This window comes from Talpa europaea, assembly GCF_964194135.1.
Source record: "Talpa europaea genome assembly, chromosome: 15".
Lineage (NCBI taxonomy): Eukaryota > Metazoa > Chordata > Mammalia > Eulipotyphla > Talpidae > Talpa > Talpa europaea.
Genome location: NC_140083.1, coordinates 65,553,874 through 65,578,191, shown reverse-complemented (window position 1 = coordinate 65,578,191; position 24,318 = coordinate 65,553,874). Strand labels below are relative to the sequence as shown.

Genomic DNA, 24,318 nt, shown 5'->3' with positions numbered 1-24,318 from the left:
TATCTATTGATAATTAGATTGCTAGTCTATAGTGTGTAAGAGTTGTGTTAAATATGTATTAATTTCCTACTCTTAATTGCCTTTATATTCTGAATAGCATTTATTTTTAAAAGGGGTGATAAGTTAAAACATGATATTTTCTCAAAATATTGTAGAGTTCTAAGAAATCATTACAATTTTGAAGACTAGTTACTATATATAATATGTGACATTAACTTCTTGAAATCCTAAACAATATTGAAAACACAAATATTTTGAAATGTCATTTATTTTCTCCAAGAAGTTGGTAAATGAGTGAACTGAAAATCAAAAAAAAAAATCATAAAAATCTTTTTTTTAAATAATAAATTTTATTATTATATTCCCCCATACAATTGCAAACGCCCCATTCTGACCCCAATCCCTCCCCTCCCACCCCCCACCCCCCAAAAAGTGTCTCTGGTTCATAGTTTTTTGTTGATTTTGATTTTCACTTTCTTATAGTTATTCATTTTCCTGGTTCCTTATTTAAGTTTTCTAGATTCCTGCTATGAGTGAGACCATCCGGTATTTTTCTTTTTCTTTTTGGCTTATTTCGCTGAGCATGATCCCTTCCAACACCATCCATGTTGCTGCAAATTACATGTGTTTATCTTTTTTGAATGCTGAGTAATATTCCATGGTGTATATGTACCACATCTTCTTGATCCAGTCATCTATTTTTGGGCATTTGGGCTGTTTCCAAAGCTTAGCTATTTTAAATAGTGCTGCTATAAACATAGGGGTGCAGGTGTTCTTTGGAATTGATGTTTCTGTGTCCTTTGGGTAAATACCTAGGAGTGGAATTGCTGGATCATATGGAAGCTCTATGTTTAGTAGGTCCAAGGGACAATACTGTTGGCTCAAACTTCCAGAAGGATTTTAATTATAATCAATCAGATAATGCAATTTAATACTTGAATAATTGACTGCTGCAGAGTGGAATCTGAGATTAATTCTGGCTTTGAAACCTACAAAAGTTACATAGAATGTACTAATTCTGCTTACAAATCTAAAACTGGAATAAAAGCATATAAGATATACATGTAAAACTCCTAACATTCAACCTGCCCTTTGTAAGCTCTCGTCAGTTATTTTAATTATTGTTCTGACAAACTGACATAGTTATTTCTGATTTATATCAATCAGATCATGTAACATAGTTCCTTAGACAGGAGTCTATCGGTGTTGTGCATCTTCTTGGCTATATTTAGTTCAATTAAAAAAAAAATTTTGATACTTTATAAGTAAGTTAGAATTTTAACGACTATTTCATCCCCATTTGTATGCATAATTAAATTGGTTTTATTAAGATTAAGAAAGTATATGAGGAATTCCATTTGACCTTCCTAATTAAATGAATTAATTTTAAGAATCTATGCTCAAAGACTGGGCTAAACAATAACTAATATTCAGAATTATATCTGTACGGATTGCTAGCTCCAAAATAAGCTGTCCCATGTCACGATTCTTATGGGATTTCAAATGAGACTTCATTGATTTAAGAAAACAATTATCCCTGTGTATATGCACTTGAGTAATTCTCCACATAATGGACTTGAATATTTAAGATAACCTATAATATATTTCATTTTATGCTAATTTCCCACTCTGAATTATTCAATAAAGATACCAGCGTTCTCTATAATTTGATTTGATTGCATATCAATTGTTATATCACATACAGCATTTGTGATAAATGAGTTGAGCTTATAGAGAGACAGGAGAGTAGGAACACATACCTTCTCTTGGCCAAAGAGTGGAGTATCCTCTAGTGAGAGACCTGTTTCCTCTTGGAAACAAACAATATCTGTGGTTTACACAGACTCTCTGTGAAGGTGCAGAGTGAAACAACACTGGGAAAAAAGCAGATTTCTTTCAAGGTGTCACTTAAAACTTGAACAGGAAATCCTAGCTATTGTGAAGGCAGTTTCTCAACACACACCTCCAAAGCAGAGGAGACTGAACTGGTAGTGTGTCATTTAGTTTGTCCATTGACAAATGTCTCTAAGAAATTTTGTTCATATTCTAAAAGATATCAGGGGACAAAAGAATTAACCATACTTGGATGTTAAATTGCTTCCATCTCAACCACCAACACATGAAAACTTTAATTAATCATCTACTGGATGTTTCACGCCTAGAGAAGGTTTCTGAGTCTTGGCACTACATATTGTTTTCTTATACGCTTATATGTCAATTCTATTTTATGGAAACATTCTAAAACCATAATCCCCTAAGTCATATATATTAAACAATATGTCACTAATTTTCTGAAAAATTACATTTCAACTTTTTTACAATATTCCCTTGATCACCAGCTCCCAAGTTTTTCTTCTCTATTTTTCTGCAGTCAGCTTTCAGATTGTTTAGATTTTCACTGATAAAAATTCTCTTGATATGATAAAGCTTTCAAAACTATTGAATTATGTCACCATTCTATGACTGAAATATAAAATAACTCCTGGGCCTCCCCTGTGGCACTAGAGACAGAGTTGGCAGCAGAACAGGTAGATCTACTGAAATACACTGTTCAGGGGAGGAATCGGCAAGACAGTAGAGGTGTGCTGCACCATGTGGGTTAGCTTCCTGGCCTGGGATCTAACTCATCAGTAGTGGCTGGGATTACTTGACAGCACTGAGACTAACCTCTGTAGCATGAGGGAGGTCCCCCATTACAGTTTTTAGTAGGTACGCTAAAAAATAAGCCAACATTAGGAATGCATTTTAATGTCTATATGAAATAGACAATTTGTAGAAAATGTAATCAACAAAAAGTTGCACAACCAATATTTCAACCTGAAGAAACTTCACAAGTGTTACAGCTGCTGAGTTTTTACATAAAACTATCCTAAAACAAGTTTACATGCTCAGATGATGTCAGTGAAATAACACATAAATACTAAAGTACTTCAGGTATGAGAAAAACAGAAATCCTTACTAATGTAGCTTTGATTCAAAAACTGACTAATGTATAACTGTGAATCAAAACAGTCTAAACTTTTTGTGAATAAGAAGGAAAAATGTGCTGATCTAAATCAAATATATACATGGATAAAGAACACACAGAAGGATTGCTATAGTTTTATTGCAAAAATGCAAGATGTTTAATATTTGAAAGAAATGAAGATAATTTACTTCATAAATATTTTATAAAGAAAACATTTCTCATTCCAGTTGATGAAAAATGAATAAAAACATAATATCAAATCATAAAACCATTACAAAAATGTGAATGTGATGGGATGACATTAACTGGATAGTGATGATGAAAAAGTTACAATAAACTTCATATCAAAGAACAAATATTGAATTTTTCCCCTAAAATGGGAATACATAGAGATCAATAACAGTAACTACTATTTAATATTGGATATAAAAACTCTTGTCTGTAAAAAGCCAAGTAAAAAAATTAATTGCACTTGGAAAGAAGAAACAATGTGTGATAATTCACAATAAATAACTATTTACATCAAAATTGATAATTCGTATATCCATATTCTAGAGTCATATATAAGATTGATAGAATTAATACATATTGCATATAAAACCAATGAGCCAACTCTAGTTGTGTTATATTTTACAACATCAAAAATTGCTAACAGATATTTCAGACATCTTTAAATAAAGTGTATTTACTAAAGCATAACATCATTTTCCCATGTCTACTTTGAAAACACAAAGCATAATGAGAAAAAAAAATCAAATTTAAGGCAGGATTAAGGTTGATGTAGACTGAAAAAATAAATATGGTAAAGATGACCAAACTCTAAATTACTTTAAAAATTAAATGTTCTCAAACTCATCACATGATTTTTTTAGAATCATCTTTATTGAGATGTAATTTATAAAGCATAAAATTGAGCCATGTGAAGTGAATAAGTCAAAGACATTTAGCATCTTCAGAGTTTGCAAACATCACCACTCTTAGCACTGAAACTGTTCCATCATTTCGAAAAGAAACAGAGAACAAATAAGTGGCCAGTTTCTCATCCCACCTCCTCTCAGTCCCTTTCAACCCCCAATCCACTTTCTGTATGAAAGTGAATTTGCAATTACTTATAACTGGACTCACACAACAAATGATCTTTTTTTTTTTTTATATTTATTTTGTAAGAGCCTCCCTGGTGGTGCAGGCGATTGAGTGCAGCACTGTGAAGCTGTCCACAGCCTCTGCAGTGCCAGATCAATCCCTGCCAGCTGCGGAGATACCCACAGGCTGAGGTAGACCTCTCCTGTGACACTCGCTGCTCCCCTCAGCAGTGTATTTCAGTCAGTCTGACTGTTCTGTTCCCCACTCTGTCTCTGGTGAATCCTCTCACCCTTCTGCACATCTGGCCTATACCCAGTTCTTGTATAAATAAAAAAGAAATCTTAAAAAAACATTTATTTATTTATGGATATAAGAACTAGGCTGTGAGCCAGATGTATGGAGGGTGAGATGATTCACCAGATATAGAGTGGGGAGCAGAACAGGCAGATCTAGTGAACTGCACTGCTGAGGGGAGCAGCCGGCTAGCTAGGAGAAATCTGCTGTGCCTTGTGAGTTGCTCACTGACTAGTGGGGATCTAACTCATGCTGCAGTGGCTGACCATATCTTGATAGCACTGCTATTAAAACCTCTGCCACCAGGGAGACCGCAAATGACCTTTTTGAAGGTTGAACACAAACAAAAAATTTCAGGCACTAAAGTAATGCTATCTGTAATTTTGGCTGAACATAGTGTATTTCAATAATTATTTTGAAAAAATATCTAAAACAAAAAATAATCTCAATAAGACTAATTTCTTGAATTGACAAGTTACACAAATCCAAACTTGTTTTTTTTTTTTTAATTTACATCTTCTGCTTGCAATAATACAACTTTGGAAATTCACAATTATCTGCATAATAGTTAGATTGCAGTGTAACACAGTGATAGTCAGCAGATACTGGTTTTCTCATCCTGTAATAAAGAAAAAGGCATAATTTTGTTGTTATATATTGTTGGGGCAAACCAAGAAACAGTAGCATATCTTTTAATTGCAATACAAGCATATTTTGAAAATAGATGAAGTCAATATTCATAGAATATTGTCAGAGCTGGGAGTAAGAAAAACTGAGCTGTCCTTTCTTCAAAATTTATCAAGATTCCACTAATATTCAACACCATTCTTCGCACCTATAATTTAACTCAAAAGCACTAATATCATTCTTTTATATTCCTTTTCATACCTTTCTTCTCTTAAGTTCTATAGTGATGGGGCAAACCAAGAAAAACAGCATTTTTTAATGCTACTATAACATTATTTAAATACAACTTACTCTAGTTGGGAAGTTGACCCATTTAAAAACGTCCATTCATGATTGCTGCTGTTACGGTAGATTCCAATCCATGACAAAACTGATAGGGAGTTCAGAAATTTCTATTCAAACATAAAGATTTTGCACTTACATAAAAATGTGAAAGGCTTTGTTAAAAAAAAAAACATAAATATGTGTTCTTTCAAAATATTCTACATTTTCAGAAGGAAGAGACAGATTCCAATCTCACACCACATACACACAATGTGCTGAGAACTATTGTGCATAACGCCACAAACGCTCACAAGCACATCATGATTACATAACAGGAACTCCTAAACATTTATACTCAGGAACTTCACTCTTCTTGTCATGTGAACAAGGAAAATTCTGAGTTAGGTCTGTGTCCTGTCACCACCAACCTACAACAGGAGGAGGCTCAGGGCAGCAATTCTGCCCTGAGGTGAGGGGTCCTGTGCAGCAACAGCAGGGCAGCCTGACAAGGGAGATGCCTCAGAACAGTGACAACAGTCAGCAGCTGGGACACACTTCACCTCTCACCACCAGGGACACATGATCAGGACTGGTAGGGGGAGAAGGGACAACTAAAGGGACCCTACGACTGAGAATAGAGAACCCAGGAGTTTATCTCTGAGCAGGTGACATGCACACCCTGCCCCTGAAACAGTGAACAGAATGGGTTTTACATGTTATATCATAAATTATGCAGTGAAAATCAGCAAACAGCAGATAAATGCAATATGCAGATGAATTACTGAGAAATTATAGGGGAGTGATGTGACCAGAACAAAAGTATATGCCATATGATTGTATTTCAGTTCATAAACAAGAAAAGAGATATATGAAATTAAAAGTCAGGTCAATAGCTAAATAACCAGACAGCAGGAGTGAAGAGAGAGTAGACAGGGTGTCTGGGGTACACTGGGGCTGGGACTTCTATTTTTTTTAAGATTTATTTATTTATGCACAGAAGAGCTGCGGTATAGGCCACAGGTTCATGGGGTGAGAGGATTCACCAGACACAGAGTGGAGAGCAGAACAGCCAGACTGACTGTAATACACTGCTGAGGGGAGCAAAGGCTGAGACAGCAGAGGTCTGCTGCACCATGAAGGTTTCTCCCTGGACAGCTGGTGATCGAACTACTGCTTTAGAGGCTGTGGATTGCTTCATTGTGCAGTGCTTAATCCTTGTGCCACCAGGGAGACCCCTGGGACTTTTATTCAGGATCTGCTCTGCAGATACAATTTTATTCACTTAGTGATTAATCTGCCGGATCACAATATGCTCGCCTTTCTCGGTGTGTATTAAACAGCAATATTTATTTTCTCTATATACATATATATATATATACATACATACACATAAAGAAAGTATGGTTCTCTATGTAAGCCAAGAACAGGGTTTTTCAAGTGTGCATTAATGGGGTCAAAGATATTAGTAAAATCCACAAAGTCAGACAAAAAAATGTTGTTACACAAACTTTAAAATAAACTACAAATTTGTACAAAAATATGTATGAATTCTATAAATATAAAACTGACTGTAATGTGTCTTCAAGAAAGTGGTTGGGACACTGACATTCTTACCATTTCTTCCTCAGTGTCTATGTAGAGCAGCTGAGAGTTCATACACTGACAGGCCTTCGCGCTCTCCTTCCAGGTTTTTTGTTCAGCACTAAAGTAATAGCAGTTGTTGGAGTACGAAAACCACCCCTTAAAACAAGGGCCACAATCGTATTCTGCAGGGAAATTATGAATTATTGCCTAAAAGTACTTGCGTTAATAACATGGTTTATCATTACGTGCTGAGATATGAACATACATGTACCTAACACATGCACACACCTCACAGCTGGTCATGCAACATACAATCACAGAGAAAATGCAACCTCTAATGCTATAATTTATTTTCCATACGAAGCAAACTCACACAAATAATATCCACTGCGCAAGTCCTGACAAAGTGTAAATAATGTCATTTTTAATTTTTTTTTAAAGATTTATTTATTTATACAAGAATCTGGGTATAGGCCAGATCTGCAGGAGGGTGAAAGGATTCACCAGAGACAGAGTGGAGAACAAAACAGGAAGACTGACGAAATACATTGCTGAGGAGTGTAGTGGGCGAGACAGGAGAGGTTGGCCATGCCATGTGGGATTCTCCCGGCAGGCCGGGATCGAACCTGCACTACAGAGTGTGTGTGCATTAACGGACAGCTTCCCAGTGTGCAGCTCAACCACCTGTGCCACCAAGAAGGCCCAATGTCATTTTTTTTAATAGTAAAATTGTACATACATATATAGCAGGGGGACATGAGCCAATTGGCCACATGGATGGATCTTCTAAGTGAATTTTCTTCCTGTTGTTGGATATGCTGAGCCCCTCCTATCATCGTTATTCATGAATATTTATTATTTGATTTTTTTTTAAGATTTATTTATTTATTTATTTATGTATACAAGCATTGGGTATAATCAGAAGTGCAGGAGGGTGAGAGAATTCACCAGAGCCAGAGCAGGGAGCAGAACAGGCAGGCTGACGAAGTACACTGCTGAGGGGAGCAGCGGGCGGCAGGAGAGGTCTGCGCGCCATGTGGGACCCTCGCCCAGCAGCCAGGGATGGAACTGGCGCTACAGAGGCTGAGGACAGCTTCGCAGCCCAGCGCTCAACCGCTGCACCACCAGGGAGGCCCTATTACTTGATTTTATAATGTAGGTTTTACCAGAAACTTTGTTACCATTTTTTTCCCAGCCTCACATATATACATAATATAAACTGTACTAATATCAGAATTTTGGAAATCATTTTTTACCTTTCTGGCTCTTTGTTACGTTTGGGCAATCATTCTGCTCTGAGGAGAAATCATTCTGCTCTGGCTTTTCATTTGTAGCTAGAAAAATAAAAGAATCCTTGTAAAAATTAAGGTTCTCAGTAATTAATAATCAATTTAATGTTTCAAAATTAGAAATGTTGTATTTTGGTAGAGTTATAATTATAATGATACAGTTATAATGATAAAGTTGAGTTTCTGAAAAAAATAATAAAAGAACAAAGCTTTGGGAGAAAACAGCACAAAAATTTATAGTCAAATTTCACCATCTCTTACAATACACAGTTATCAAAATTCAAAAATCATTTTATAGTTTTCAATAGTCTTTCAGTCTCTTAACGCATGACTTTGAATAATGATATCTGAATCTATATAAAATGGTCTCCTCAATCATTCTGTATATTTGTGTTTTTGAGAAGATGAGATTAACCCACATTTAATTAAACCAATACATTAATATAATAGTTCTATTCCTTAATATTATGAGATATTTAAAGGCACTGACAATCATTAAGTGAAAAGTTCCATTATATTATCTTTCATAAATGTACCTACGGGTATAAACCCACACGGGCACAATAATGCATATCAAGACAAGGCAGGTGAGTCCCAAGATCCCAGCAATGCACTTCTCTGGAGGTGCTGCTAAGCCTGCAGGGAGAGAAATGGAAACACTGAGAAAGGACAAATGGAGGCAGTTGCTCAGTTTACACACAACAAAATCTACATGCACAGGGAGTCACATATGTAAATTTGACTCAAGACCTCTATCTCCCACTGGAATCTTCCCCCCAGATTACACCATTGCCTTTTGAGTAAACAAAACACCCATGAATTTTTGTTTGTCAACAATTGTAAATTATAACAATACCTGGAAAAAAAATAGACATCAGGTTTCCTACTAGAATACCATATTCCAATACCAAATTCTCAGCCTCACAAATGAAAACCATGTCAGTTTATTCCCTATTCTTTGTGGACCTCCACCCCTCTGCATCTCCCAGAACAGTGGTGCTGTGTGTCTACTCAATGTTTTACCTTTGAGGTGACAGGACTTGCCATTCTCCTGAGGATCCCGAGCAGCATTGTGAAGACTTAATTCTGCGTAGGTTACTCCCTGCTCCGTTCCAGTTGTGGAGCTTTTACTCTCCTTAGGTTTCACTTGCGGTCTTTTTGAGACCTTTGCCAGCTTCAGCTCTGCATAGGTGACTCTTTGCTCATTCATCTCTGCTGCTCTGTAAAATCAGGAACTGTGCTCTGTGATAAATGCTTGTCAGTCTTTAATAAATTTGCATAGAAGCAGATCACTGTGGGCGGAGCGTGAGCGGAGTGACAGACTCATATTGCAGTTGAACAACACACATGTCTGGTCTAAAGTCATGAGAATTAAGGTTTTATCACCAGAGGCGGATCCCATCACTCCAACATACAATGATGTAAACAAATATTACCTCAGTGAGAAAATTTTAAAAATATGAACTCCTAGGACCTTAAACATACGTTTCATGACAGAATAAGTAGTTTTTTAAAGCATACTCCATGCTGACACAATAGTATTTGGTTGGAAAAATGAAAAGCAAAAAAATTAATCAAAATTGAGAAGGTCATGACCAATATTATCTTTATTGATTTAAAGTCATATTCCACAGCAGCATCTTAATCACTTGTATAACTGTATTAAAATGAAAATGGTGGCTTAGTGATAATGATGCACCAGTTTTTATGTCAATTTTTAAAAGTAAACATTAAAGATTGATTGTTCTAATCGGGAGAAATAGCAGTGTTAGCATTTCCTACACTAATTATTTTTTTTTAGTAATTTACATTTATTTATTAAAAGAGGTTTAGGTGTTTTTAAATTATATCAGGTTATTTTCTTTCAAAATATGTCTTTCATTATTGTGATATTCTGAGAAATTTTTACAATTTTATTTATTTTTTTTTAATAGAGGCTTTTTTTTTTATTTATTTGTTTGTTTGTTTGTGTTTTCTTTTCGGTTTGTTTGTTTATACATGCACTGGGTACAGTCAGAAGCGCGGGAGGGTGAGAGAATTCACCAGAGCCAGAGCGGGGAACAGAACAGGCAGAAGGACCGAAGTACACTGCTGAGGGGAGCAGCAGGCGGCAGGAGAGGTCTGCGTGCCATGTGGGACCCTCCTCCGGTGGCCGGGGAGCGACGGGGATCGAACCGGCGCGGCAGAGGCCGCGGGCAGCTTCGCAACCCAGAGCTCAACTGCTGCGCCACCGGGGAGGCCCCAAATTTTTTACAATTTTAAAGAAATTTTGTATATTGGCTAATGTTACTGGCATGCTAAGCTCATCCAAAACCTAAATAATACAGAAAATGAAAAAACAAAAAAATAATATTTTAAAAATACATAATTTTAAATAAAATAAGTAATTGGTAAATGATTTAATAGCCAGATAGAAAACATAAAATGTTATGAACATTATTGTTTCATTAATTATTGGAACAACATTATTGGTTAAAACTTCCAGAAAGAGCCTATCCAAGTTAATGAATGGTGCCTTAGTTGCACAAGTAATAATTGCAATAAATTGAAAATGATAATTTTAGTAATTCAATCAATAGACTCTATAAAAAGTGGGATCTAGAATTAATTCTGATTTTGATACTTACTATCATATTTTAATTTTGACTCAGTAAAAAAGAAAAAAAAAAGAAAAAGCTATATATATATCTTTCAACTTAGTTTTAGTTTACTAATCTAAAATGTAGCTAGGAATATCTAAGACATAATACATGTAAAACATGATACTCAAGTTGACTTCAAAGCTGTCAATAATGCATGCCTTATTATTTTGATACAACCACCATGTTTTTATTCTTTCATAACGTTTATACCATATAACTTAATTCATCAGACAGGAGTTTGTTTCTAGTGTGGCATTTCTTGTACAATGTTTGTTTATTTTTAAGCATTTTGTATACTTTTAAATTCAAAATGGCATTTTATAGAAGCTATCTCATCTTGATTTCTGTTAACATTAAAACCTTTTATATTAAATCAAAGTATGTAGATGAAAATTACCTTTGACCTTCATGATGGAATGTATTCATGTAAGAGTCTAATTTTAAAGATGGAGCTAAATACAAAAAATATATAGAATTATATCTGTATTGATTATGAATTACAAAAATAAACTCTCCTTGTTATGATCTGGTGAAATTTCAAGTTAAATGGCATTGATTTACAAATCTAATTATGCAGATTTTATGTAATTGAGTAATTCTCAACTGGAAAGAATTTAAATATTTTGAGAAATTCACAAAATATTTCATTTTCTCCTTGTGTTTGACCTGAATTATTCAAATAAAGATACCAAAGTTTTCTTTGATTTGATTGCATATGAACTGTATATCAATTGCCTCACATCTAACCTCATAATCTTCTACTAAAAGAGATGGACCAGCAGAGAGAGAAGAGAGGAGCAACACATACCTTCTGTTGGCTAAGAAGCTGTGCATCCTTGAGTGAAGGAGGAGACACCTCCACACTGATTTTCACAAGGACTGGCCCACAGAGCATCCTACCAGCAGTTCAAGAGGGTTCCCTCTTCTCCACATCCTCACCAGCACGTGTTGTTCTGATCTGTGATCACAAACACTATTTGTGATCTTGAGAACTGACTGCCCTGTGAAGTTTCAGAGTGAAGCAAGAGTGGAAACAGTAGATTTCTCAGGAATGTGTCACTAGCAGTTTGAACAGGACTCCTCATCACACACCTGCAGCCTGTAGGAGAGGATGGGTTTATAGTTGTCATTTACCTTTTCCATTTTCAAATGCCTCTGAAATATATCAGGGGACCAAAGACTTGAACACCCATGCTTGTAACTTGTTTCCACAGAAGTCACAAATGCTTAACACTTAGGCCTTGTTAAGACTGTCTTAGATATTTAAATTCTAATATAAAGCAAGATTCATAAATCTTGACATTATCTACTTTCCCCCATACTCTTATATCATTTATAATGGGAAAAATTGATATCATTATTCCATTACCAATAGGTATCTAATGATGTTTGTCACTAATATTCCAAAAAATCACTACATTTTAAAATTTTCTATAACTATAACAAAAATCAATACCAACTTATCTTCTCAACATTTCTTTCCTAGTCTGAAAATTTCTGCATTCAATTTTATTCTTTATAAAAAAGCTATTTAGATTTCCATTGATAAAAAAAATATTAAACCATACAATCATTCCAGTGACTGAAATATTACCACCATTCATTCATTCATCCATCCTCCAATTATAATTCTTGTTTTTTTTTAAGATTTATTTTTGTTTATTTATACAAGCACTGGGTACTGTCAGAAGTGCAGGAGGGTGAGAGAATTCACTAGAGTCAGAGCGAGGAGCAGAACAGGCAGACTGAAGTACACTGCTGAGGGGAGCAGCGGGCGCCAGGAGAGGTCTGTGCGCCATGTGGGACCCTCCTCTGGTGGCCGGGGAGCAGCCGGGGATCGAACCAGCGCTGCAGAGGCTGCGGGCAGCTTCGCAACCCAGCGCTCAACCGCTGCACCACCGGGGAGGCCACGATTGTAATTGTTTTTTAATAGGAATATTTGTTGTAAATGATAAAAACCAAAGTGTACTTTTGTAAGGGAATTACAAAAGTAACTTTCAAAAATCTCATGGAAGCAAAAATTGGGGAGAGCAGAAAAAAATTGACTTTTGAAACACAGGTTGAAGGCACATGACAAAATGATCATTATCACAGAAATGCAAATCAAAGACCACAAGGAGATCCCACCTCATAACTGTGAGAGCCCTCTATATCAAAAATCAGTCAGAAACAATTGTTGGTGAGAATGAAATCTACAGTCAAGAATACAATGCCTTAAAAATTACTCAAAATATTGAGTAACTATAATTTACTCTTTATGATATATATATAGAAATAGTCATACAGGGATGTGTGTATGCATACATACATATATATATATATATACACACACACACACACATATATGTCTGTATGAACATGCATGCATATATAATTTGTGACTTTCTAGCTGTGAGAATATCCAGTGACCTAAGAAAGGTGGATGAATGGGAACTCAATAAGAAGCAAAGAATACTCTTTTCAGGTTAAGTCTCAAAGATATCACACTATCACAGCAGCGGCCTGAGTTCCATCCCCAGCTAAGGAGCTGACCCACATGGCGCAGCATAATTCTCCATTCTCGCCGGCTGCTCCCCTCAGCAGTGTGTTTCAATGGATCCACCTGTTCTGCTCCCCACTCTGTCTCAAGTGAATCCTCTTGTCCCTACTCCTCTGTCTTATACCCCAGTTTTTGCATGCATAAATATCAAAGCAAATATTTTTAAGTTTTTGTTTTTATTCATTTATGTACTTTTTTACTGAACTTAATGTATTTCAATAATTATTAAAAAAAAAAAACCTCAGGTGATGGAAATGAAGCATAGGTTTTCAGGAAAAATAAATGTGATTTGTGAGTGCGTATGTGGCCAGAACTGCTTTTCTTACTTTTTTAAAGATTTAGGTATGTATACAAGAACTGGGGTACAGGCAAGAAGTATGGGAGGGTGAGAGAATTCACCAGAGACACAGTGGGGAACAGAACAGGCAAACTGACCAAAATACACTGCTGAGGGGAGCAGCGGTCGAGACAGGAGAGGTCTGCTGCACCATGTGGGTATCTCCCTGGCCAGTCTGGATCGAACCTGCACTGCAGAGGCTGTGGACAGTTTCACAGTGCTGTGTTCAACTGTCTGTGCCACCAGGGAGGCCCTGCTTTTCTTAATTTTTGTTGTGGGGACCAGATCAGTGTAAGGCCTATGGTGGGGTAAGGGAGAGGGAGGAGTGAAAGAATTCACCAGAGACAGAGGGAGAAGAGAAAAGGTTTTCACAGGCTTTGTAACTTGGTCGGCCAGTTTGCACCAATTATCTGCTGAGATGTCTGGTGACCGGCATTGGACTTGGTCACAGAAACATGTCCTGGTCTCTGCTTTCTGCATTCCTAGAATTGAGCTGGTTTTTTGATCGTGGTGGTGGGTTTTATGTCCTTTCTGGTCATGGTGGTGGGTTTTATTGGCTTTGTCCCCAAGGCCAACTTATACATCCCCTTAGCTATTCAAGTCTCCCAGACCTGCCTGCTGGGACAGGAATGGGAGTTTAGTTCTTAATTTTACTAAATTATATCCGAATGTTCTTCAAGTGTTTTTCAAATAATTTGCAGATAACTGTAAATTATATTTATAAGATACTCTTTTCATCATATTTTATAAGAAAGGAATCTGAGCCAGAAAAGTCATGTAATGAAGTCACAGGGTTATAGGGTGCAGTTAGAGTTACATTCAAATGATCTGGTTTCATTGTTCATGTCCTAAACTTTTTAAAATTATATTTTGCATTTATTTTCTTATATTGTTCATTTTTGAACTGTATTTGCTTTCTCCCTTCAAGTTTAGTCTGTGTAGTTCTCCCAGCACCACAACACACTTGGGCCCTTGCTATGGTCTCTGTGCTCTTCCTGCCCCAGTTGTGACCCCTCTGCCTCTCTCCACACTCTGTGCCTCTGGTCTATGCCCAGATTTCATACCACCTTCATTCCTCCCCATTTGTATGGTGATCCAAGTCCCTGGTGAGAGCACCTGTATGACAGTAACAGCACACAAGGCAACCTCATAAGTATTTTTAGCACAGAGGAAAAAAAATTACCTTGATGGAAAATGAAGGAACTACTATTATCCCTCATATCCAGTTTTTTTTTCCTTTTAAAATGCATCTTTCTCACAAAATATATTGACAAAACCATTCCTATGGCTATTGTAGTAGATAAGATTATTTTTCAGTGAGTCCACATCCTCCCCTCTGAACACCATGAATGGATACATAATCAATGAGTGTTTAACTATATGATTTATCTTGACAATATCATGTGAGTGGGAAAGTGACAGCCTGAGTTGTGAGTCCAGACAGGCGTAGCATATTTCTGCTTGTCCCTCAGACAGCTGCTACTCTCTGCTGTGAGAAGCTCCTGTACCTGGAAGCTCAGTGCTCAGAGAGCAAAATACATTTCAACAAACACAATCGGAGCTGACTCCGTGGTCTGAAGTCAAGCCTATACCTGCCAGCTTGTATCAACTGAAACAGTCAAACCACAAGTGGGTGAATGAGACATAAACACTTATTTTTAAATGTCAGTGCAATCTCGGGCTGTTTACTACAAATTTCAGCAATTAGCTGCAGCTATAACTTATAAATTATATAAAATGAATCATGATTAATTATATATTGTCTATGTACTTTTATGGGAAATATACAGAATATGCTAAATTCAAAGAAATGAAGGTATATAAAATAGTAATTTATTTTGCAAATAGTAATCAGCTCAGTCATCGCTTCTGATTGTAATAGAATTCAGGCATAAATATTTCTGCATCATTGTCAAATTATGAAATGTTTCCTGAATTTTCTCAATAACTAGCTGCATGACCATGTAAATGTTCTTAGCTTTTTAAATGTTTTTGCTAATTAATACTTTTTGTTTCCCATGAAAGTGTTTTTCTAAGTATGGTAATAAAAAGTGGTAGAGATGGGTGAGAGAGAATTTAATAAAATAAGGTAACTTTTTAAATACCTGAATTTCAACAGGGAAAAAAATGGATAACCAAAAAGACACTGATTATTCTGTGTCATTTAAAGACTGTTTTACAGTGGTTCTAAATTCTCCTCAAAATAGTCCCATTTGATTCATACTGATAGATTTTCCCCCGATTATTTTTCAAAATACTAACTGGTGGTTTTACATTTTTCTGTTCCTCATTCATTTTGTTTGATTGTAGCACCCCAAATTCTCTTTCTTCTTCTCTCCATCTTTTCTGTGTGGACATCTACTCTCAGCCATAATCAGCATGTTATATTTGGCACGTTGGCCCACTCAACACCTATTCAAAATAATAAAACACTTTAAAAGATGCAAATACTACCTGTTTCTATCACTACCTAACATGAATCTAATCCTGATAATGTTTCACTTGGACAGATTCATAAGATATATATACTGGTTCCATTTGTTAGAGGCAGGGAACCCCCAAATTGGTTGTTTCAAATAGGTTCTGCCATCCACTGCATAAAGCCAAAATATACTCTAAAGGATAGAACATTCAATACAAAAGAACTTTAGGGCCTCCCCGGTGGCGCAGCGGTTGAGCGCTGTGTTGCGAGGCTGCCCGCGGCCTCTGCGGCCGGTTCGATCCCCGGCTGCTCCCCGGCCACCAGAGGAGGGTCCCACATGGCGCGCAGACCTCTCCTGCCGCCCGCTGCTCCCCTCAGCAGTATACTTTGGTCCTTCTGCCTGCTCTGCTCCCCGCTCTGGCTCTGGTGAATTCTCTCACCCTCCCGCACTTCTGACTGTGCCCAGTGCATGTATAAACAAAACAAACAAACAGACAAATGAATAAAACATGCCTCTATAAAAAATAAATAAATAAATAAATAAACAAAAAAACAAAAGAACTTTAATACAATTATTATGCAATAAAGAGAAGAGAAAGAATATAGTTTCAAATCAAGCACCCAAAGTTACCCAGTCCCTTGAAGGTAAGTGCCTACCCAACAGGGTGGCACAAAGCAGGGCTGCTGAGACCCAAAAGCCTGCCATGATCCACCCCTAGTGTGGGCACCACAGGAAAGGAGCAGAAGGGGCCATGCAAGTCTGGATGGAAAAGAACAAAGCCAAAATCAAAGTAAAGCCTGCCTTTGTTAGGCTCCCCATGGTTTCTCACCCACATCTGTACAAGTGTGCACATCCTTCTACATGCTCAAGTTCCTGGTACAAGTCCAAGGCCAAACTTTTTCATATGTCTCTCTGCTCCATATGCAGGCTCCAGGGCTTCTTGCTCTCTTCTCCCTTGTCCACGTCTACTGTTCAGTTTCTCCTCCCTGCCCAGCTCTTCTCTTCTTAGGGTGGGGAAGGGAACCTGGAACCTCCCTTTTCCCTGCGTATTACCCTGTTACACATTCTCCAAGGGAGTGGTAGAACCAGAAGTTTTTTTTTTTGTTTGTTTGTTTGTTTTTAAGATTTATTTATTTATGCATACAAGAACTCGTGTGTAGGCCAGAGGTATGAGGGGTGAGAAGATTCACCAGAGACAGTGGGGAGCAGAACAGGTGGATATACTGCAATACACTGCTGAGGGGAGCAGCAAGCCAGATAGGAGAGGTCTGCTGTGCCATGTTGGTGGCTCCCTGGCCAGGTATCGAACTTGTGCTGCAGTGGCTAGCAATAGCTTCATAGGTTGCATGAACCTCTTGTGCCACCAGAGAAGCCCGGAGAACCAGAAGTTTCTTATAGAGCAACTTTGTGGTTGTAGCATGATAACTTGAGTACCAATTAATAAATTATTACTCTCAACTCCAAATCTGTATTTTATTGTTCTATCTGAGATAACAGAGCTAAATCCTTTAATCTTTTCTCCCTTGCAGCACACATGATGTTAACGTTTGCTGTAATGGACACAGGGGAGATTCTGCAGGGAAGGGGCTCTTTTTTCCTGACTTCCAGGGGTTGGTTTTAGTGGCTGAGATGCAACTGTCAGGGGCCACATATAGGATGTGCTGCAGTGCTCACTTCCAGCCAGTTTTTGTGGTTAATCTGTCGCAGTATCTTTTTTTTTTTTAAAGATTTATTTATGTATGCATTCAAGAACTAGGGTGTAGACCAGAGGTGCAGGCGTAGAGAGGATTCACCAGAGAGTGGGTAGCAGAACAGGTGGATTGACCAAAATACACTGCTAAGGGGAACAGTAGGTGAGAAAGGAGAGGTCCGCTGTGCCATGTGGGTTGCTCCTGGCTGAGGGATGGAACTCTTGCTGCAGTGGCTGGCAATAGCTTGATAGTGCTGTCGTTAACTCCCACACCACCAGGGAGGCCCTGTCACAATTTCTTGCCCTCCAGCCTCTACCTGTGGATACTGTGGCAGGGAGTGTTCCTGCTCCACAGACCAGCCTGAGATCTGTCCTCACCAAATAGTTAATCATTCTTTCCATCAAGCTTTCTCTGATTCATGTCTTCTGACTTGTCTATGACTTAAATAAACACTTTGCTACCGTAGGTTGTTGAATTGCCTAATTAACAACTTCAAGGGCTAGAAAATTAAGTAATGAGAAAATAGGAGTGGAATTATTCACCTTTGCACACTTGGAAATAACACTTCTTGACATTAGGATTCATAATTTATATATGGTTTATTTTAATAAAAAACAAAAAGAGGTGTAATATGTACCTGGGTGTATATCTTCATAAATAATAAAGTCTCTAATGCCAAGGGCAAAGCTCAGTAAACTATGAAGTTTAAGTGGTTATTATGTTTCAATGTGGATTCATCCTTCATAACAGATGCACCATTTTGTTTACTGATGTTGTTAATGGGGGAGGCTGTACTTGTTTGGGAACAAGGGGATGTGGGAAATAGCTGCACTATTTTATTGTGAATCAACAATGTTCTAAAGATGATATCTTAATACGAAATTCTAAGAAAATAACCAAAAGCTAGAAATGATAAGTGGCATTTTACCAAATTTTGGTAGGCTAATGTGCCTGATGTTTACAGATAAAAAGTTTTGTTTCTAGACAGGAATCAAAAGACACATTTTTCAGGACAAAATTTAAAAATGGACAATTTTTATCCTTCTCTGAAGATTGTGAAATCCTGCAATGTAGAAAATAACATAAAATTAATATCCATACATGTAATGTTAATTAATTTTCATTATCAGTTAATATTTTGGTGACTGCAAACAATGTATTTGGGCTAATAATTAGATCTAGCCCTGGATATTTCCAATATAAGTTTTTATTGGAACCATTTAAGTAATTATGTTTATAGTAAATAACATATTATTTTTACTACAATGATCATTCCCCTTAAGGCATTCAAGATGATAGTTCTCAAAAATCTTACACTTTGGAAGAGAAAGCTGAGCCCGTTGGCCACACCTGTGAATTATTATAGGCTCTGTAGGCAAGGTCAATCCATGAGAAAATGTCAAGGGAGATCAAAATCTTCTACGAGAAAACAAAAATGTGAACAACTTGTCAGAAAATCTATAGAACTGTGGAAGACTGGAAAGATATTATGAGCCGCTAAACATAGCTGACATATAGAATTAAATAATTAGGTATATGAAACATGTGAATCCCTAAGCAATCATTTTGTACTTCTAGAAAACAGAGTTCAAAGGCGAAATAAAAGCAAAATGTCTTAGAAAATACCTTATACTGAATGATAGTAAATTGAGAATTTATAAAATAGTTTCTCTTAGACATAAGCAGGGCTTAGAGAAAAGCCATAGCTTTGTCACATGTCACTGATTTGTAATTACCTGGCTCATTTCACTTAATCTGAAAAATCATGATATATTTAGTCTCCTTGATGTATGGTAAAAAAAAAAGTTTACTTTTTTAAAAAATGTGTGATCTGAATTTTTGGAAATTTACATACTGTTTTCCATAGAGCTTGACCAGTCTACGTTTGCACCAAAAGTGAATTGATTTACCATATGATGCAGAAATTCTACTCCTAGATATCTACCCAAAGAATACAATACAGTAATTTGAAGGGATGTATTCACTCCTGTGTTCATCACAGTGCTGTTTATAATAGTCAAGTTCTGAAAACAACCCAATTGCCACAAAGAGGTGAGTGGAGCAGGAAGTGAAATAGATCTATAATGTTCTAAAAATTATATCTTAATATAAAATTCTAAGAAAATAACCAAAAGCTGTAATAAAAGATAAACTCTTGCCATTCAGAACATGAATGGAGGGGTGGGATTATACTAAGCAAATTAAGTCAGGAGGAGAAAGGAAGAAAATAAATGGTTTCACTTAAAATAAAAAGCAAGAAAAATTCTAAAAGCTAGGGATAAAAAGGAAATACTCATGCAAATATCTGGAACACACAGAGAAACACTGAAAAGTTACTAATATAAAATAATAGAAACTCATTGTAATGTAGACATTGTTTGAAGTATGGGATTGGCTTAAAATAGAATAACCAGATAATAAAACAGATTAGAAAGTGCACAACTATATGCACATTTACATGACATGCAAGTTTCAACAAAGATGCAGACTCATTAAGTGAAGAAAGCAAAGTCTTTCCAATCAATGCTGTGGAAATAGCTGGCTTTCAGTGGGAAAATGACAAATAAATGATTATAATTTTATCCATACTAATACTATATATAAAAATGTTCTCAACAGGTTATACAGAAAACTGTAAACTTCAAGAATATATATTATAAAAAAAATTGACATGTCCTTGGCTTAGACAGAATTTTTAGATACAACACCAAAAAAATGATCCATAAAAGAACACACTGATGATGTGTGTAATTAATCAAAATAAAATATTTCTGCTCTTTTTTTTTTTTAAAGAAAAGGTTTATTTATACAAGCACTGGGTACAGTCAGAAGCGCGGGAGGGCTAGAGAATTCACCAGAGCCAGAGCGGGGAGCAGAACAGACAGACTGACGAAATACACTTCGCAACCCAGTGCTCAACCGCTGTGCCACCAAGGAGGCCTTATTTCTGCTCTTTCAAAGAAAAAGAAAAATCACAAGAGTTGGAGAAAATATTTGCAAATAATAGATTGCCAAAAAAAAAAAAAAAAAAAAAAAAAAGAGAGACTTGCTCCAGGCCATATAAAGAACTCAAAATGCAAAATTGATACATTAAGAGATTCTGGTCATTAAAGGATTACAATAGTAAAGCAAAACTGTTAAGTCACATTCAAAAAAATGCTCTTTATAGCTCACAAGTTAAAAAGAGATCATGTCTATAATATAACAAGAGCTCTAGGCAGGAAAACACAGACACCATGTAGGAGAGAAGGGCAAACAGCACTTCACAGAATAATTCAGCACTGAATAGACCAGAAAAATGTGTTCAGTTTAATAGTAATCAGGAAAATGCCTAGTAATGTCATAATGATACTGTTAAATAAGCATCAGACATGATATTAAAATTCCTGAAAATACAAAGTTGTGCATCAAGGGGCCATTAAGTAAAACATATACTGTAACAATTTTTTTTAAGCCTAGGATAATTTAATAAAATAACAAACACACATATTTATGAACCAGAAAAATCATTTGGTGTATTTGATACAACATAAAATATTTATATATAGATACAATTATAATTATATTTACAGATTATTGTAGTATAATAGATACAGCATATTATCAAAATATAATGTATTATATACTACATATTTATACATAATAGGCAATGTATTGAAAATGCAATGTAATATGTAGGAAAAGGCTATAAAGAAGGATTTTCATAAATCAATTATTCATAACACCCATAATTAATTTTCGGAGTAGAATAGAATAAAAGTGTCATATTGGTATATTATAGCAGTGATAATTAACAAGTTGCAGATAAATGCAAAATTATGGATTTACTGCTAATATCAAAACAGCATGAGAAGAAACACATAAAATGAATTTTTCAATTTATATAATGTTCAACATTAAACAAGGATGATTCATAAGATAGCAAAGTGGTTAGTGAACAGAGAGAAGTGAGTAAAGTGCATTCAGGGGGGACTGCTGGGTTGGGAACTTCTATTTAATTTGTAATTACCTGGGTTTAGTTCATTTAATTAATCTGCAAAATCATCATATATTTAGTTTCCTTGATGTGTGGTAAAATTGAATAGCAAAGTTTATTTCAAACAGCATCTATATAAACTTGGTTTTCTATGAAAAACTAGAATTGAAAATTATCAAATGGTCATTCACAGCATGAAATAGAAAAACAATATGAAATCAAATCAGCAGAATTATCAACAGGATTTTAAATAAAACAACATATATCCACACCAGTATAGATGCAATCAATAAGTTAATCTTGACTAAAATAATCTTTTAATAAAATATTTGAAAGATTTAAAATCTTACCATTTCTTCCTGATTTTCTGTGTAGAGCAGATGAGAGTTGTTAGAAGCACAGGCAGTTATGCTGTCATTCCAGGTTTTTTTTTCATAGCTGATATAGTAGCAGTTGTTGAAAATTGTTAACCACTCCTTTGGACAAGGGCCACAATGGTATGCTGTGGAAAGATTATGAATTATTATCAAAATGCAATTTTAATTTTTAATAAAAATCTTTAAAATTTGCATGGTCTTCAACATATACGTGCATATTATAACATAGTTATGCATCCTCACAGTTGGTACATATGACAAAAGACACACACTGACTCAGAGAAAAGTCAACACCTCTCTCCTAAGGTATGGGTTTATACAAAGCAAACACGCAAGCAAAACTATCTACTTTTTACATGTTTCAAATATCTAGTGATCAAAATACTGTTTTGGAACAGAAATATTATTTATCTCACTTATAGCAGTAGGACATTGGAACTAATTGACAACAATGAGTAAGGTAATTTTAAATGACTATTTCTCTATTATTGTATAATATAAACATTTTAATAATCTTTACTTTTTATTATGCAAATCCATAATTCATGTTTTTACATGCCTTATCTAAGGTAGAGATAAAATATAAACTGTATTAATATCATAACTTTGAAAATCACTATATACCTTTTGGGATCATTTTGTCTTGGGATGAATTGTTCAGCTTTTGTTTTTCAGGAGCTAGAAAAAACAACAACAAAGTAATCCTTATAAGTATTAAAGCTGATCTAAGGAAATTGTAATACTTTTTATTTTTTTAGTTTGAAATTTGACTTAAGTTAGAATGAGCTTTAGTACAATTGATTTTACCAAGAAAACAATAGTGTATTGAACATTTGGATTAAGCTATTTCAGAAGCCAACAAGGTGAAATTATATTATCTCTTGGCTTATACTTATACTTGGTTTAACAAAGTTCCAGAATTAATTTGTATTTCTCAATAAGGTCTTTTCATATCCTGAAGCATGTTTTGAATTACAAAATTCAATTACAAATTGCAGTATGTAAAAAAAAGTTCTCCATGCTCATTGTTACTTATACTTATTGACAAATTTTGAATAAACTTTCCACATTAGGTCTAAATAAACATATTAAAATGAGAGTTCTATTCTTTAATATTATGAAATCTGTAGAGTGACTGATGATCATTAAGTGACAGGTTTTCTTATAATCTTTCCAAAATTTACTTACAGGCATTACTATTGATCACTGCTACAATACTGAGTATCAAGAAAAGGCAAATATTTCCCAGGATCCCAGCAATGAGTTTCTCCGGTGGTGATGGTAAGCCTGTAAGGACAGAAATGGAAACACTTGAGAAAGGAGAGATGAAGACAGTTGCTCAGACAGTTTACAGACAAGAGAATGCACATCCACAAGGAATCACATATATGAATTTGGATCCCAGATCTATGCCTCCCATTGTAATCTTTCTCCCAGCATACACTGTTGCGTTTACAGTATGTGTAATAATCATGAGTAGTTACTCAATGACAACAATGCCTGGATAAAATTAGTCTTCACATTTCACATTAGAATCCTGAATTCCAACTTGAAATTCTGATTTCACAAATGCAAGATACGTGAGCTTCTTCCCTTTGTATACCCCCACCCCTGCGCTCCATTGTCCATCCCAGAGCAGTTATACTGTATGTCTATTAAGCATTTTACCTTTGCAATGGTATGTTTTGTCATTTTCCTGAGGATCCTGAGAAGCATTTTGAAAGTCAAATTCTGCATAAGTTATTTCTTGCTGGGTGACCGAAATGGAGCTTTCAGGTCCCAAAGGTTTAATTTGCTGTCTTTTTAAATTCTTTGCATGCTTCAGTTCTGCATAGGTTACACCTTGGTTACTCATCTTTGCAACTTGAGTGGAGAATAAATTGCATTTGGTGAGAAGATGCTTGGTGTTGTCAATATGGGCAGAGTGTGGGCTGAGTACTCCTATCACATTCAAACAATGTGAAGGCTGTTTTTAATCTCCTCACAGATTTAAACATGAGTTTTAGGACAGACTAAGTAGTTTTTAAGATGATATTCTATGTTTGATATGTTATTTTGATTGGCGAAATATGACAAAAATCTAGTTTTTTTTAATAAACAAATTCATATGTGGAACTTTCCTTCACTAAATTACCATTATTTAGTGACTTAAGATGATTTTTTA

The 24,318-nt window shown here is 35.7% G+C and overlaps 2 protein-coding genes across 2 annotated transcripts; both read right to left on the bottom strand.

Moving 5' to 3' along the window:
- Positions 1-4,855: 4,855 nt before the first annotated feature.
- LOC311185425 (NKG2-A/NKG2-B type II integral membrane protein-like) lies at positions 4,856-9,379 on the bottom strand (the record flags this gene model as incomplete). The annotated part of the gene is made up of 6 exons (XM_084256051.1): positions 4,856-4,964; positions 5,324-5,424; positions 6,911-7,062; positions 8,137-8,214; positions 8,710-8,805; positions 9,193-9,379. 6 exons carry the CDS (start codon positions 9,377-9,379, stop codon positions 4,856-4,858), a joined length of 723 nt encoding a protein of 240 aa, XP_084112177.1.
- A 9,458-nt stretch (positions 9,380-18,837) lies between these two features.
- Positions 18,838-24,009, bottom strand: LOC311185424 (NKG2-A/NKG2-B type II integral membrane protein-like; the record flags this gene model as incomplete). Its single annotated transcript, XM_084256050.1, has 5 exons — positions 18,838-18,864; positions 22,128-22,279; positions 22,779-22,832; positions 23,343-23,441; positions 23,823-24,009. The coding sequence occupies 5 exons, from the start codon at positions 24,007-24,009 to the stop codon at positions 18,838-18,840; spliced, it is 519 nt and encodes a 172-aa protein (XP_084112176.1).
- Between the last annotated feature and the right edge of the window lie 309 nt (positions 24,010-24,318).